Genomic DNA, 12,556 nt, shown 5'->3' with positions numbered 1-12,556 from the left:
GTGTAACGTCTCTACCGCTGTGGGGTTCAAAAATAACTAATTTTCATTTTCAGGTTGTTCCTGCGGATCGGTGTCGGCTGCAGGAGAGCGATGCGAGCGCCCGTCCCGGTCACTTCGGGAACAATGGCTTCAGGAGGGATGTAGGCCACTATCGTCGCGAGTCGCGGCCACTGCAATCTCGCGACCGTTCTGGAGAGTTGACTGTGGACAGGCAGGTAACGGAGTGAATTCCTCTTGGCTTTCCTTAGCCTCCCTATTCCTGTCCTGATCCTAATCAATTTGTCCTCGTGACTCGAACAAGAGAAATATTTTTCTAAATTCTAATCGATATGCGAATATTTAGAAATGATAACATAACAAAAATGAGGCAGCTCACTACTTGCATTAAATATTGTAGACATTAAAGGGGAGGGGAGAGGGCGTATAATTACTATACTTAGTTCTTCAACAGAAACTTTATTATAATAAGCAATTTTTAAGATGAATGATTTAAACTCCAGTGGTTGTATACAACCCAAAGTACTACTTTAAATCAGACATGCGTACGTCATTCTTTAAATCGATCATCGTTATTTATATAAAGAACTGACTGACAAGTTTACTTGGTCTATAATATTGTCATAAAGTGAACAGTAAACAACCGTGGTAAAATGAGAGAACTTTTAATAGATCACAAATCATCTCCATCAATAAAATCAAACAGTAGAATGACAAAATTGAAGGCGCAAAAGAGTATAACAACAATTTTGGACGGAAAAAGCGTTTCCGTGGAGTTATGCCCCGATCGAGAAATAGACTTTGAGTTGTTGTCAAAGCTAAACGTTAAATTTTGTTCAGTAACTTGGTTGGGAAACTCTAAAGAGAATTTCAATACGCCAAATACTATTCCAGCGATTTCATTAGCAAATCACTTGGGATGTTTGGGTTATAATGTACTTTTACATATTACTGGAAGAAATTTAAATAGAACTGAAGCTGAAATAATTTTGAATTATGTCAAAGACGTGGGAATTGTGAATATTTTAGCCTTGCAAGGTGGTGAGTTTTTCAATAAATTATTGATAGATTCTCTTGCTTCACGTTGTTGTTTTAAGATCCATCACAAATTCTGGAAAAGGACGATTCAAAATGCGATTTTCCTTACGCCGCAGATTTCGTTAAATTTATTAAAAACGAATATAAGAATATTTTTTGTGTTGGAGTTGCAGGTTATCCTCAAATTCACCCCAATTCCATAAATAAGCATCAAGATTTGTTACATCTTAAAAATAAGGTGGTTTGTACCAAGATTATATCCGTACTAGACTGTACAATGTTATTAATTTTAGGTTGATGCTGGTGCTGATTTCGTTCTCACACAAGCTTGCTTTTCGCAAGACCTATTCAAAAACTTTGCATTATCGTGCAAATCTTATAACATACATACCCCAATTATTCCAGGAATATTCATAATTAATTCGTATAAATCTCTTTTGGCTATGGTTACTTTTTGTGGTGTTAAAGTACCGAATGACATTCTCAAAAATATGGAAACACACAAAAATGATGACAATACAAACAACACAATGTATGGAATTAAATTAGCTCAAGACTTGATTACAAGTTTATTCAATGAATTTACCGACATACATATTTTTACACTAAACAACTTACAAAGTGTTAATAATGTTATTTGTAATTTAAGTTTCACGGATCAGTAGTAGATTTCTATTATTTCATAACGATTAATATATCTAAAAATATTACTATATGTCAGTCAGTCAGATACTCCATCCATATCCACTCTAGAATGTTTGTCGGTTGCTTGTTTAATGTACTGGATCTGTTAGTTTAATTATTTTCGTAGACTTAGACTTCTTATCGAGTTAAGGGGAAGGAAGAGATGTCCTAATAAGACAATAAAAATGGGTCTAAATAAAAAATATATTGTTTTATATACAATTTATTAATAGTATTTTTTATTTTACAATTTTAGCCTTAAATAAAAAAATATTCTTAAATCTAAACACTTTACAAAAAGAATATTAAATGGAGGTAAACGAATTACAATTGCAGGATAACAAAATTACATTTTAAATTACGAAATGTCGAAAAATATATTTATATATTTACAAAAGCAAAAGAATGTATAATTTTTATAAACATGCCGAAATTATGAATTATTTGCCCTTTCATAAGGAAATAGTAATAATAATTCTCAATGTGAGAATATGTTGTTCCATTATCATGATCTTTATATTACAATTTTAAAGTTCACCTTATTTCTCTAATATTCTAATGTTGTCATTTCTTCTTTAATCTGCTCACTATCCACTCCAGTCCCTGATATAATCTGAAAAAGAAAAGGAAATTAAATTTTATTCAATACCAAATCACATGGAAAACATAAAGCGATAATGATACATTTTTTGCATAAGCAATTTCATAAAAATTTACTCGACGAATTGACGTCATTCATACGAGCTAGATTAAGTAATAAAAGCGTCATTGAAACACGTATATTCATTTTCTCTTGGTTTTACTCAACTTACCTCGATACATCTCGATATTTATTTTATAGAATAAGTTGATTTTAAACAAATTACATAAATCATGTAATAATAAATAGAAAAAGTGGTCTACGTAATTGTATAAGTGGACGAAATTTAGAAAGTTGCTTACATTCCAGAAGTATGTAGCTCAGCAAGTAATAGGAAGTTATAATTGCAACAACTGACCATAAATGTAAATTGACTTTATGTGTACACGATATTTCCCATAATCAAGTCAGTGTGTGGAAGCAATTGAGTACCGCGTGCGTTTTACTTACCCTTCTCCTGTAAGCGCACAACAAGACTGGATGTGCCACTGTTGCTTTTTGATCGATGTCAGATCGAGCTCCTTCGAAATTTCTGAGGCCGTCATCGACCCTTTAACGTCCTGTTTATTGGCGTACACTAAAACTCCCGCTTTCGAAAGTTCGTCGTTCGCCAACATTTTGTAAATCTCCTCGCGGATGATGGACAGTCGCTCTCTGTCCGTCGAGTCTATCACCACGATTACAAACTAAAAAAGTAATAATAACAATTACGTACAGTGTTTCATTTCGTTTCTTCATTTCTAATTTTGTGTTCATTTAATTTATTCGAAAGCTTTATTTATTTAAACTTATTTTATGTCTATATTGATTAACCAGGACTAATTCATTATTCATCTATTTAGGTATATTTATGCTAATGGTAAATATTGATACTCAAACAGCAAAAGAGCATTAACAAGTCCTTATTGCGATACACATGTGATAAAATCGTAGTAACCTATTTTCTATCCTAAACAGAGAGATGATGCTAAAGGTCACACTCTAGTCAAAATGTGTTTCCTGCATTCAACCTGTTTTGTCGCATTTATACGTAAAATTTAATTAAAACTAACTTTTTTATACGTTTTTATCAATTCGTATTGTAATTTTTTACGTAGCAAGATTAGAGCTAACACAATTACAATTGTATCAAGTCAGAAGCCTTAGACAATTTAACTGTATTTCTATAAATTCCATAAGAACTAACCTTGTACATGACCTGCTTATTAGTAATGGTTTTTCTGAGATCTTTAAACAACAATTTCAATTAAACTTTACTAATATTATTAATTTGTTTTATCAAATGAGTTCTATGCATGTTATAAACTTACATATCTTAACTAAAGTTCATATACTTTTGGTTTATACCTCACCTAATCTATTATTTTTTTTTTTTTTTTTTTTTTCGATTATACAATTAAACTAATCACTGACAGTTAATGAACTGTAAACAGTGTGCACGTATTTCCATTGCGGATCACGACACAAGTGAAACATGATTAATCAGTAAGTTTAAAAATGATAATGTGATTCATAAACAAAGACATGCGAATAACGAAAAAAGTTAATCTTAAGAATTCTCAAACATGTTTACCAATTTGTTCTCAAATAACATCTTATTTTAAGAAGAGAGATTAAAATAAAGTATATTCAGCATCTACTATGTTAGAACAAAGAATAAAAATGATATGTTTGCTTTGTAGTCGAAAATACGTTTGAGTTCACATGCAAGGTTTAAAATTAACTATAATTTTCGTTCAATTTCACATTTTAAGTATATTTTTGGTGTATGAATAGAAGCACAAGAAGGAAACAAAATCACGAAAATGGAGCATACCTCAGTATTAGTATAATAAGTACTCCAAGCTGCCCGAAGACTTTGTTGTCCACCCAAGTCCCACATTAAGAAGTGTATGTTTCTCCATACAACTTCCTCTACATTTGAGCCTATTGTTGGACTTGTATGAACTACTTCGTTCATCAAGAATTGGTACAATATTGTGGTTTTTCCCGCATTGTCTAGTCCAACAATAACAATCTTGTGCTCTAGGGAAAATGCAATATAATAGTACAATTAATAATATAACCTAAAAAAAGTGTTGTTACCTTCATTGCCAAAAAGGCTCCACAATTTAGCAAACAATAATCCCATTTTGGAAAGTTGTTTTAACAATGATTGTTTCAACTGTCTTTATTAACAAAAATATCACAAATTGATGATTTGATCACACAATTTTAACTGGTTCTCTGCAACATACTATACACACACTGTCACACCACAATTAATTCATTTACTGTTTTCTTTAATTGAGTCGCCTTGCGGTCACTAATCTACTGACAATCTGCTGTCATACTTTGCACTTGTGAAAGCTCATAATTTGATCGGGATCATATGGAATGACGCGCCTCGACGTGACGTCACTGCACTTTCCCACGACGTTTAATCTATATACGTCATGGATTCAACCTTGGGTTGGAATATCGGTTCAAACGTGATTCCAAGTGTTAGACAATTCTTTTTACATGGTTAACATTGAGCTTTAAAATCCAAATGTTTAAATAAAATTAGTGCCAAGTACTGCTTTCTATTGGTGACAGATTGAACCTTCAACACAGAGTCGGATCTAGGTTAAAATGTTCTTTAAAACGGGTCTGTATCTTTCAGAGTACTTTTAAACGCAACCCACGTTACCGAGGAGTAGGGAAGTTGTGGGGAACGAAACATAGACGTGAAATAATCCTTTTATTTTTATTAATTAAAAATTTAAATAAATTACCTTAATTACATTTAAAATAACAAAAAAATTCATATTGATTTATTATACATTATATATTATAGTGCGTGATATATAATATGATCTCATTTAACGATTACCCTCTTTACTATATGATATCCACTTGTATGATAAAAATAAAATCACTTCAACCACTGAGATTAGACTCAACCCCATCGTTATACCAAAAAGTCCTCCAAAACTACCTGAATACTCGGTCTTATGTACTAATTTGAAAAGATTATATGTTAATAAATACTCACTTAAAATCTCATACCAATGGTACATTACATCAATTTTATACAAGCTACTTTTCTGAACTGGATAGTACACATGAAGTAATGTATCATTCGAATTTTTCCTAAGAAAATAGGACAATAGTTACGAAAAATTTTTGTGTGCTTTGAGTTATCATTTACCTTAATGGTAAGTAATGAGATGAAACTCTATATATAGTATTCTCACAAGCTGAATAACAAATATTCTCGCATCTTAAACTATTTTGTAGCTCTCTTGACAAGTCATCATCTTCTGTATCATACGGAAAAGCAGTTTTCCATTTATCTAAATCATAAAACAATCGAAAAATGATGAATACATATATCTAGGAGTATACCACCACATGTTTCTCATTACCATTGAATTTACTGAGACATGCCGTGTCAGATAAGGTGCAAAAATCGAAATGTTTGTAAACCGGTATCTGATAGGGTACACATTCACAAATACCGAGGAAACTTTTTATTCTGCAGTCTACGAAACAGTCACTTTGAGTGTAGTTGCCCAATTCTGTGAGTATTTCGTCTGCAAAAACGCATCTCCTCTAGAAACAATAATGCATTTAATAATAATAAAGTATACAAATATAAAACTGATTTTAACATGATTACTTTTTCAAAAGAAAATTTCATGATGCTTCGTTCAGCCAAAATAGTGGTTGGTGATATTTCAATAAAAGCTTCGTTTCCTTGGCTTACAAAAACTTCCGTTAAACTACCGCTATTTTTATCAGGATAATCTTCTGGGTGGAAAACATGTACCTAAAACTTCAGCAATAGCAACAAACACAGATGCCATATATAAATACGACAATACATTAACTCCAACGCCGGCCAGAATTGTGTAAGAATAATCGCTTACATTATTTTTTATTAAAACTGTAAGGCCCTCACTAATTCCTCCTTGTTGATAATAATCTGTTCGAATTTTATTGATGTTTGCATATTTCCTAGGACATATTTTAACAATTAAATTTTACATATATATGTGTAGCTATTTTTATTTTTACTTTTCTGCATTACTTAACGGTTTCTGGTAGTTAAAAGTGCAACAATGGCCCTCAAAAGTTAATCGTAATTCAAAAAGTACGTTACAATTTACATCTTCGTTACCCCAACGACAAGTCTGCAGTAAGTCATCACAAGGCAGAGTTAACTGAAACGTTAATCAAGAAACTAGTTTCAATAGTAAGACAAGTTAAATATTTTACATGCCTCATATAAAAATTCCTCAGAATTAAATTTTGTAGTTTTATTTTGAACATTTTTAATATACAATTCTAAAAGCTGCTGCAATGGAAACAAATCGTTCGTTTGTAGCACGTCATATACAAAAAACAATCCCAACAGCTTTGTATAATTATCAACGGCTGTAGAATTCAAATTTTGAGTTTTCCTACAAATGCTTAACACATTTAAGACGTTTTGTAAAACTTGTTGTAAACTTACAAAAAATCAGTAAATTGAGCAAGCTTTCTCTTGCTAATTTTGTTGAGACTGCAAATAGAAACAGCCGGGAACGGTACATTTTGAATAGGCAAATCGCGACTTAGTCTGGCCGTGAAAGTGGGATTTTCCATAAATCCATACCAATAGTTCAAAATTAAATATACAGAAACAGATATTACAAGAGTCTGGAGGACGAACCACAATATTCTAAAGAGAATCATTTTAATTGAACGTTATTTTCAGTAATATGTAACTCACCTCTCATAAGATTTTCTTGTACTTTCAACAATGTATTTAAATCCATGAAGATCGGTGTTTTTAAATAGTGTTTTGATTGATTTTTCGGCTCCATTGCCTAAATCATAAACCATCTTTCAGCAATCCTTCGAATGGAAACAACATTCTAGAATTATTGCTGGCGGAAATGATTTCTCTTATGAATAGATAATGTGTCTGAATTAATTTTCTATATGTTCAAATATCCGGTCTACTTAAATAAATTATTTGTTGTTGATTGTCATCTAATGTACTACATACACATTGTATTAATTCAGTCAGAGTAATAATTAAAAAATCTATATGATTCATTAAGAGCAATTTATTTTCCTTAACATACAATTTCTAAAACTTTTATCGTTCTATTTCTCATTGGAATATAAATAGAATTTATAAGTGCAATACATAATTAATTCGATAATCGAAGTAAAGCTTATTCCAAGCATGAGACCAAAAATTCCACCAAAATTACCTAAAATTTCATAATCTTATTCTATACCTTACTAATAATGTAACGTAATGTAATAATATCTTTTACTTACTAAACATTTCAAACCAATAATATAGTACGTCCTGTTTATAGACATTGACAAAACGATTTTTGTTGTAAATTCGTACAATGCTTTTATTAGGATATGAATTACTGAAAAACAATATTTGTCATTTTGAATTATCTGTTTTTTAATATGTCACCTTTCGAGTGGAAATGAATTTGAAGAAACGTAGTAATTAACATAGTCACAAGCTGGATAACAAATTGGTGAACAAGTTCTACCACTCTCTTTCTCTTTTACCAGACTTAGATGTACCGTATCTGTCGGTACTGAAGTGGTCCATTTTTCTACAAATGTTAACGCATTTTTAAATAATAAACTTTACTTTTGTATACCAATGTACCCATGTATTTGTTTAAACAAGGTACATCACTTAACGTGCAAACATTTTCCTGGTAAGCTGGAGGCATATAATATGGAATGCATTCACATAATGAATTCATGCTTTTCATTACACAATCAACAAAGCAATCACTTTGTGAGTACTCTCCTAATTTCGTCTTTATTTCTTCTGAAAAAATACACTTTCTCTAAAACCACACTTATAAGGATAATTATAACTTTATTAAAAAACAACAATTTGAAACCTTTTCAAGTGGATAAGCTTTAATAGAGTCCTCAGATTTTACAATACTGCTGGTAACTTCAACAAAAGTCGCAGTTTCTATCGGAGCTATTAAATCTACCAAACTACCACTGACTTTGTCTGGGTAATCTCCTGGTTGGAATATCAGCACTTGGACACCCATGGTCGAAAGTGTGGAATAGAAGTAGTCCTCGGGTCGGTTGTTGATGACTAATTTTAAACCCACTTCGTATCCAGGTTTTTGAGTTTGAGCTTTATTAAAAAATACTTCTTTCCGCCTAAAATCATAAATCAGAGGAAGATTTTAAAACCAATTCACTTACATTCCGTAAAACGGTTTGATATAATTGAAGGTACAACAAAAGCCTTCGTAAGTATATCTCTGTTGAAATATTGTTGAACAGTTAACGACTTTCCCGCCCCATGAGCAAGAATCAAGTAATTCTTCGCAAGAAAGAGATGTTTCCTCAATTATTTTTCGGGGATGTACCCTTTTCTTATGTTGCACTGCAACCCTGTCCAATATCGCTTGGAACCTGAATATATTTTCCACGTCGTCGATTTCATAATTATTCAGTTGTCCTAATAATTTTAAATCTTCCCACAACATCTCTGAAGATAGATTTGTGACTGAAGAACTAAAATAGTTATTAGTGATGAAAACTAATCCGCATAATGATAGATTTACAACGAATTTACAGCCAGTTAGCATAACTTTTTGCTTTTTGTAGACTCATTTTATTTATATTGCAAATACCAACAGCAGGAAATGGTACATTTTCCACTGGAAATTGGTGAGTTTCCAACGTTGTGACTATTGGAGCCGTTGCGAAATTCAGCCACAGCTCTTTAATCATTAATGATGTGGCGATTAGGAATACAACATTGCATATTATCCATAGAAATCTACCAAAAATAGAATTCTAATGAATGAATTAATAAAAAAATAAACTTACCTCTCAAATTTGTTTCTCTTTTTTTCAGCAATGTATTTTAGAGAACTTAAAGAACTATTGACGAAAAAAAGTTGCATTGCTTTTGAGAATCCTTTAGAATAACTCATAATGTTGTGTGTCTGTTTATCAAAGTAAATAAATATGCATTAAATCATTTCATATACTTGTATAAATAATTAATTTGTTTTGAAAACAGGAAATATAAAAAATGGTTGCAGTTAATCTATTATAACTAATATAAAACATGTTGTGGCCTGCACTACTTTGATAATTATCTTTAAGAATAACACGTAAATGCCTATTTAAAAATACAATATTTAATTTTTATTTTATTTATTATAATTGTTTTCAATTTAACATGTCGAAAATAGTAGTTTTTATATATTTATGAAACGGAATTAAACTACTGAATTCTTTTAATATTTAACCTGATTGTATAATTGTAATGTAATAAAACAAAAAAGTTTAAATTAAGTAAGTTATTTATTAAAAGCAAAAAGAAATACAAATAATATAATAAAAATCGTAATGTTACTGTGAATTCGTAGTGGACGTAATGTTGAATATATCTGAATTTAAAATTATATCCTCCGAAAAATAATGGATATCATTTGTTACTTGACATTTCTTAGTATTCTCTTCATCTTTGTCTTTTTTAACAGTACCACTAGACTTCATTTTTTTAACCTTTTGTTTTTTATTAGCACCTTTCTTAATAATTTCTTTCACTTCGCCATTCCACTTGGATTTCGACTTATTTCTCAAAGACTTCTTTATTTCATCATTTAGAAAAATCTCAGATGATTCTATAGTTTCTGATTTCAGAACGTTTCCGTGCTCATCTACATCTTGAATCGTAATCAAAACACTGTTGCTCGTTCTGTTTGTAGTATCTGCATCTGTATCCACCGGTTCAATATCAGTTGCGGCAACTGACATAACAATTGTCTCATTGTTTTCCTCATACTGGATCTTGTAACTAGTAGACTGAGGTATTGATGAACTTTGCATAGTCTCACTCCGTATCATTTCCTCAGTCACTTCCAAACTTTCATATCTTACAGTCTGCAATCGATAAATACCATCCTGATCTTGGCGATATCTGAATCTGGTGTGACCTGAAGGCCAATGATAATTGTGCTTCTTCATCAAATGCTTCGTTAAATGTCCGCCTCTGTTAAATTTATCTTTGCAGTTGTGACATTCATAGACAGCCACTTTCTAAAAATCTCATCAAAATTAAATGAATGAAAATACAATTTTTGGGATCTGTTACCTGTTTATGTTTGGCACAGTGCCGTTTGAAGGCGTAGGCGCTTTTACACTTGAAATCGCATTCGTTACAAGAATAACTGCTATTGTTATGTGTTAAAATGTGTTGTCGAAGATTTGTTTTGAAAAAGAAAGACTTATCGCACGTCACGCATTTGAATGGCTTAGCCTTGATGTGTTTGAGGCGTATGTGTGTAGCTAGATTTGATGGTTTCGGACAAGTCATGTCGCACATTGTGCACTTGTAATGGTTGATGTGCGATCTCATGTGATCTCGAAGCAATCGCTCCGTTGCGAATAATTTTAAACACTGGGAACATTGGTAGCTCTGAACTGAAATGACCAATAATAAAATAATAAATTATGCGGCATTATTATTATACTTACGATCCGTCGAGAGTTGACGCTTTCTGTGATCGCGAAACTTGGTTTTAGTTGAAAATTGTTTAAGACATGTTGGACAAGCTAGAATTTTTTCTTTTGTGTGGACTCTTAAATGCTCTGCTAATTTATACTGGTTGGGAAATTTATTATTACAACCTGTAAAAACAATGAGACGCACATATTTATCATGAATGAATATTAAATTATAGTTTATACCTTTCCAGTAACACTTAATTATTTCATCGTTGGATGCAACTCTGGGATTGGCTTTAACATGAGCAATGATGTGATTGTGAAATTCAAATATTGTTTCAAACTGATTGTCGCAATCTTCGTATTCACACATGTACCAATTGTACTTGATTGGTATTTCGTCGTCTGCTATTATTTTCTTGCAGTCGGGAAGACTGGTTCTGCTCAGTTCATTGTTGCCAATGTTTTTTAACTTGGATATGTAACCATGATAAGACATGTGCTGCGTAAAATATGCCTTTGCTAATTGTTTGTGGGCGCAGTCATTCCATTGGCAATCTGCGATATCTGTGTACGTGGTGAGTTAAACGAATACACAAATTTACTTTTTCAAATTCTTACCTTGTTTATGAACTTTGAAAAACTCACTACAATGAAACATCAAATGTTTTTGAAATTTTTGATAATCCGTGAAAACTTCCTCGCAATTTTCCCACTGACAAATCAACGTTAAAGATTCTTCAGACAATTTAATGGCATCAGACTTTTTTTTTCTTGCCTAAAATCAAATTTTCTCAAAAAGTGTACAGACAACCGAAATAGAAAAATTTACGGGTTTTTCATCAATCACGAGTTCCGACTCTGAGGGCGAATCGTCATCTAAGAATCTATTTGTACGAAATCTTTTTGGTTTCTGCTCCTTCTTCTTCTCAACGACATGCTCAAACACAGCTATTGTACTGTTCCTTTTTATACCGCAATCCAATTTAGCCATCGCAAAACTTTTTTGTTTCTGTTATATTAATACTACGGATAAGTAATTCATTTATTACTCTACCAAAGTAATTGACACGACGAATGCGAATGTATGTGTAAAATAGTGCTCAAAAAGCTGATGTAAACTGTTGATTGTAATCAGTCAGTCATTTTTAAATAAATAATTTTACTTACAGTAAAAATTCCTCCTGTCTCACATGTTCAAAAGTGTTTTAAAACATATCACAACAATTTGCGAGACTTAATTATACATTTTTAAAAAGATACATAACTTGTATCAAACACCAATGTTTATCACAACTCTTGCAGGTTCACAGAATCGATCGCGCCATAATTTGGTAGCAGCATGGATGGATTGTAAGTAGCTTTACACTTAATGTGAAATACTAAAACTAAAACTTATGTTGCTTATCATATGAAATGTTAAACAGATTATTCTAGTATTTTCAAATTAGTTTATGGTTATGTTGGTGAGCAGTATCTACTAGATTTTCTATGTAGCTACTATGGGTCGTTTGTATGTACTATAGTGGTTATTTGAACTACCACGCAGAATGTTCATATAGAACTACACCGATCCAATGTTGTCAATTATTTTTTTTAATTTAATTGATTGATTTAATATATATATATATATATATATATATATATATATATATATATATATATATATATATATATATATATATATATTATATATAAATAGACATACCTAACAAC

General features: G+C 31.4%; 4 protein-coding genes across 5 annotated transcripts; 1 reads left to right on the top strand and 3 right to left on the bottom strand.

Moving 5' to 3' along the window:
* The first annotated feature begins 604 nt into the window (after window positions 1-604).
* On the top strand, window positions 605-1,945 carry LOC126265371 (uncharacterized). The gene is made up of 3 exons (XM_049966544.1): window positions 605-1,038; window positions 1,095-1,273; window positions 1,329-1,945. The coding sequence occupies exons 1-3, from the start codon at window positions 651-653 to the stop codon at window positions 1,698-1,700; spliced, it is 939 nt and encodes a 312-aa protein (XP_049822501.1). The 5' UTR covers window positions 605-650; the 3' UTR covers window positions 1,701-1,945.
* On the bottom strand, window positions 1,927-4,846 carry LOC109594283 (ADP-ribosylation factor-like protein 5A). Its single transcript, XM_020009489.2, has 4 exons — window positions 4,445-4,846; window positions 4,176-4,384; window positions 2,810-3,045; window positions 1,927-2,332 (listed from the first exon to the last, which is right to left on the bottom strand). Exons 1-4 carry the CDS (start codon window positions 4,488-4,490, stop codon window positions 2,284-2,286), a joined length of 540 nt encoding a protein of 179 aa, XP_019865048.1. The 5' UTR covers window positions 4,491-4,846; the 3' UTR covers window positions 1,927-2,283.
* Window positions 4,847-5,202: 356 nt separating this feature from the next.
* LOC109594260 (sodium channel protein Nach-like) lies at window positions 5,203-9,428 on the bottom strand. The gene is made up of 12 exons (XM_049966276.1): window positions 9,212-9,428; window positions 8,955-9,161; window positions 8,579-8,893; window positions 8,257-8,533; window positions 8,013-8,199; window positions 7,809-7,956; window positions 7,658-7,758; window positions 7,508-7,587; window positions 5,749-5,935; window positions 5,532-5,676; window positions 5,376-5,473; window positions 5,203-5,318 (listed from the first exon to the last, which is right to left on the bottom strand). The coding sequence occupies exons 1-12, from the start codon at window positions 9,316-9,318 to the stop codon at window positions 5,203-5,205; spliced, it is 1,968 nt and encodes a 655-aa protein (XP_049822233.1). The 5' UTR covers window positions 9,319-9,428.
* Window positions 9,429-9,675: 247 nt separating this feature from the next.
* On the bottom strand, window positions 9,676-12,446 carry LOC109594326 (histone H4 transcription factor). Of its 2 annotated transcripts, XM_020009539.2 has the most exons (7): window positions 12,011-12,446; window positions 11,673-11,866; window positions 11,462-11,618; window positions 11,084-11,407; window positions 10,871-11,023; window positions 10,488-10,816; window positions 9,676-10,432 (listed from the first exon to the last, which is right to left on the bottom strand). In XM_020009539.2, exons 2-7 carry the CDS (start codon window positions 11,832-11,834, stop codon window positions 9,743-9,745), a joined length of 1,815 nt encoding a protein of 604 aa, XP_019865098.1. In that variant the 5' UTR covers window positions 11,835-11,866; window positions 12,011-12,446; the 3' UTR covers window positions 9,676-9,742. The 2 variants fall into 2 exon arrangements, with proteins under 2 accessions (XP_019865098.1, XP_049822341.1); XM_049966384.1 differs by lacking the exon at window positions 12,011-12,446 and having other exon boundaries at window positions 11,673-11,982.
* Between the last annotated feature and the right edge of the window lie 110 nt (window positions 12,447-12,556).

This window comes from Aethina tumida, chromosome 4, assembly GCF_024364675.1.
Source record: "Aethina tumida isolate Nest 87 chromosome 4, icAetTumi1.1, whole genome shotgun sequence".
NCBI lineage: Eukaryota > Metazoa > Arthropoda > Insecta > Coleoptera > Nitidulidae > Aethina > Aethina tumida.
This window is presented reverse-complemented; position numbering and strand designations above follow the sequence as displayed.

Bases quoted from the DNA above. Each gene is read 5' to 3' on its own strand.
- LOC126265371 (XM_049966544.1), top strand. From the start codon at position 651: ATGAGAGAACTTTTAATAGATCACAAATCATCTCCATCAATAAAATCA. The intron at 1,039-1,094 runs GTGAGTTTTTCA...TGTTGTTTTAAG, and splicing joins TATTTTAGCCTTGCAAGGTG to ATCCATCACAAATTCTGGAA. The intron at 1,274-1,328 runs GTGGTTTGTACC...TATTAATTTTAG, and splicing joins TGTTACATCTTAAAAATAAG to GTTGATGCTGGTGCTGATTT.
- LOC109594283 (XM_020009489.2), bottom strand. From the start codon at position 4,490: ATGGGATTATTGTTTGCTAAATTGTGGAGCCTTTTTGGCAATGAAG. The intron at 4,385-4,444 runs GTAACAACACTT...CATTTTCCCTAG, and splicing joins GAGCCTTTTTGGCAATGAAG to AGCACAAGATTGTTATTGTT. The intron at 3,046-4,175 runs GTATGCTCCATT...TTACTTTTTTAG, and splicing joins CTTATTATACTAATACTGAG to TTTGTAATCGTGGTGATAGA.
- LOC109594326 (XM_020009539.2), bottom strand. From the start codon at position 11,834: ATGGCTAAATTGGATTGCGGTATAAAAAGGAACAGTACAATAGCTGTG. The intron at 11,619-11,672 runs GTAAATTTTTCT...ATTTGATTTTAG, and splicing joins TCGTGATTGATGAAAAACCC to GCAAGAAAAAAAAAGTCTGA. The intron at 11,024-11,083 runs GTATAAACTATA...TTGTTTTTACAG, and splicing joins AATTAAGTGTTACTGGAAAG to GTTGTAATAATAAATTTCCC.
- LOC109594260 (XM_049966276.1), bottom strand. From the start codon at position 9,318: ATGAGTTATTCTAAAGGATTCTCAAAAGCAATGCAACTTTTTTTCGTC. The intron at 8,894-8,954 runs GTAAATTCGTTG...TAACTATTTTAG, and splicing joins AAAAGTTATGCTAACTGGCT to TTCTTCAGTCACAAATCTAT. The intron at 7,588-7,657 runs GTAAGTAAAAGA...ATGAAATTTTAG, and splicing joins TTATTGGTTTGAAATGTTTA to GTAATTTTGGTGGAATTTTT.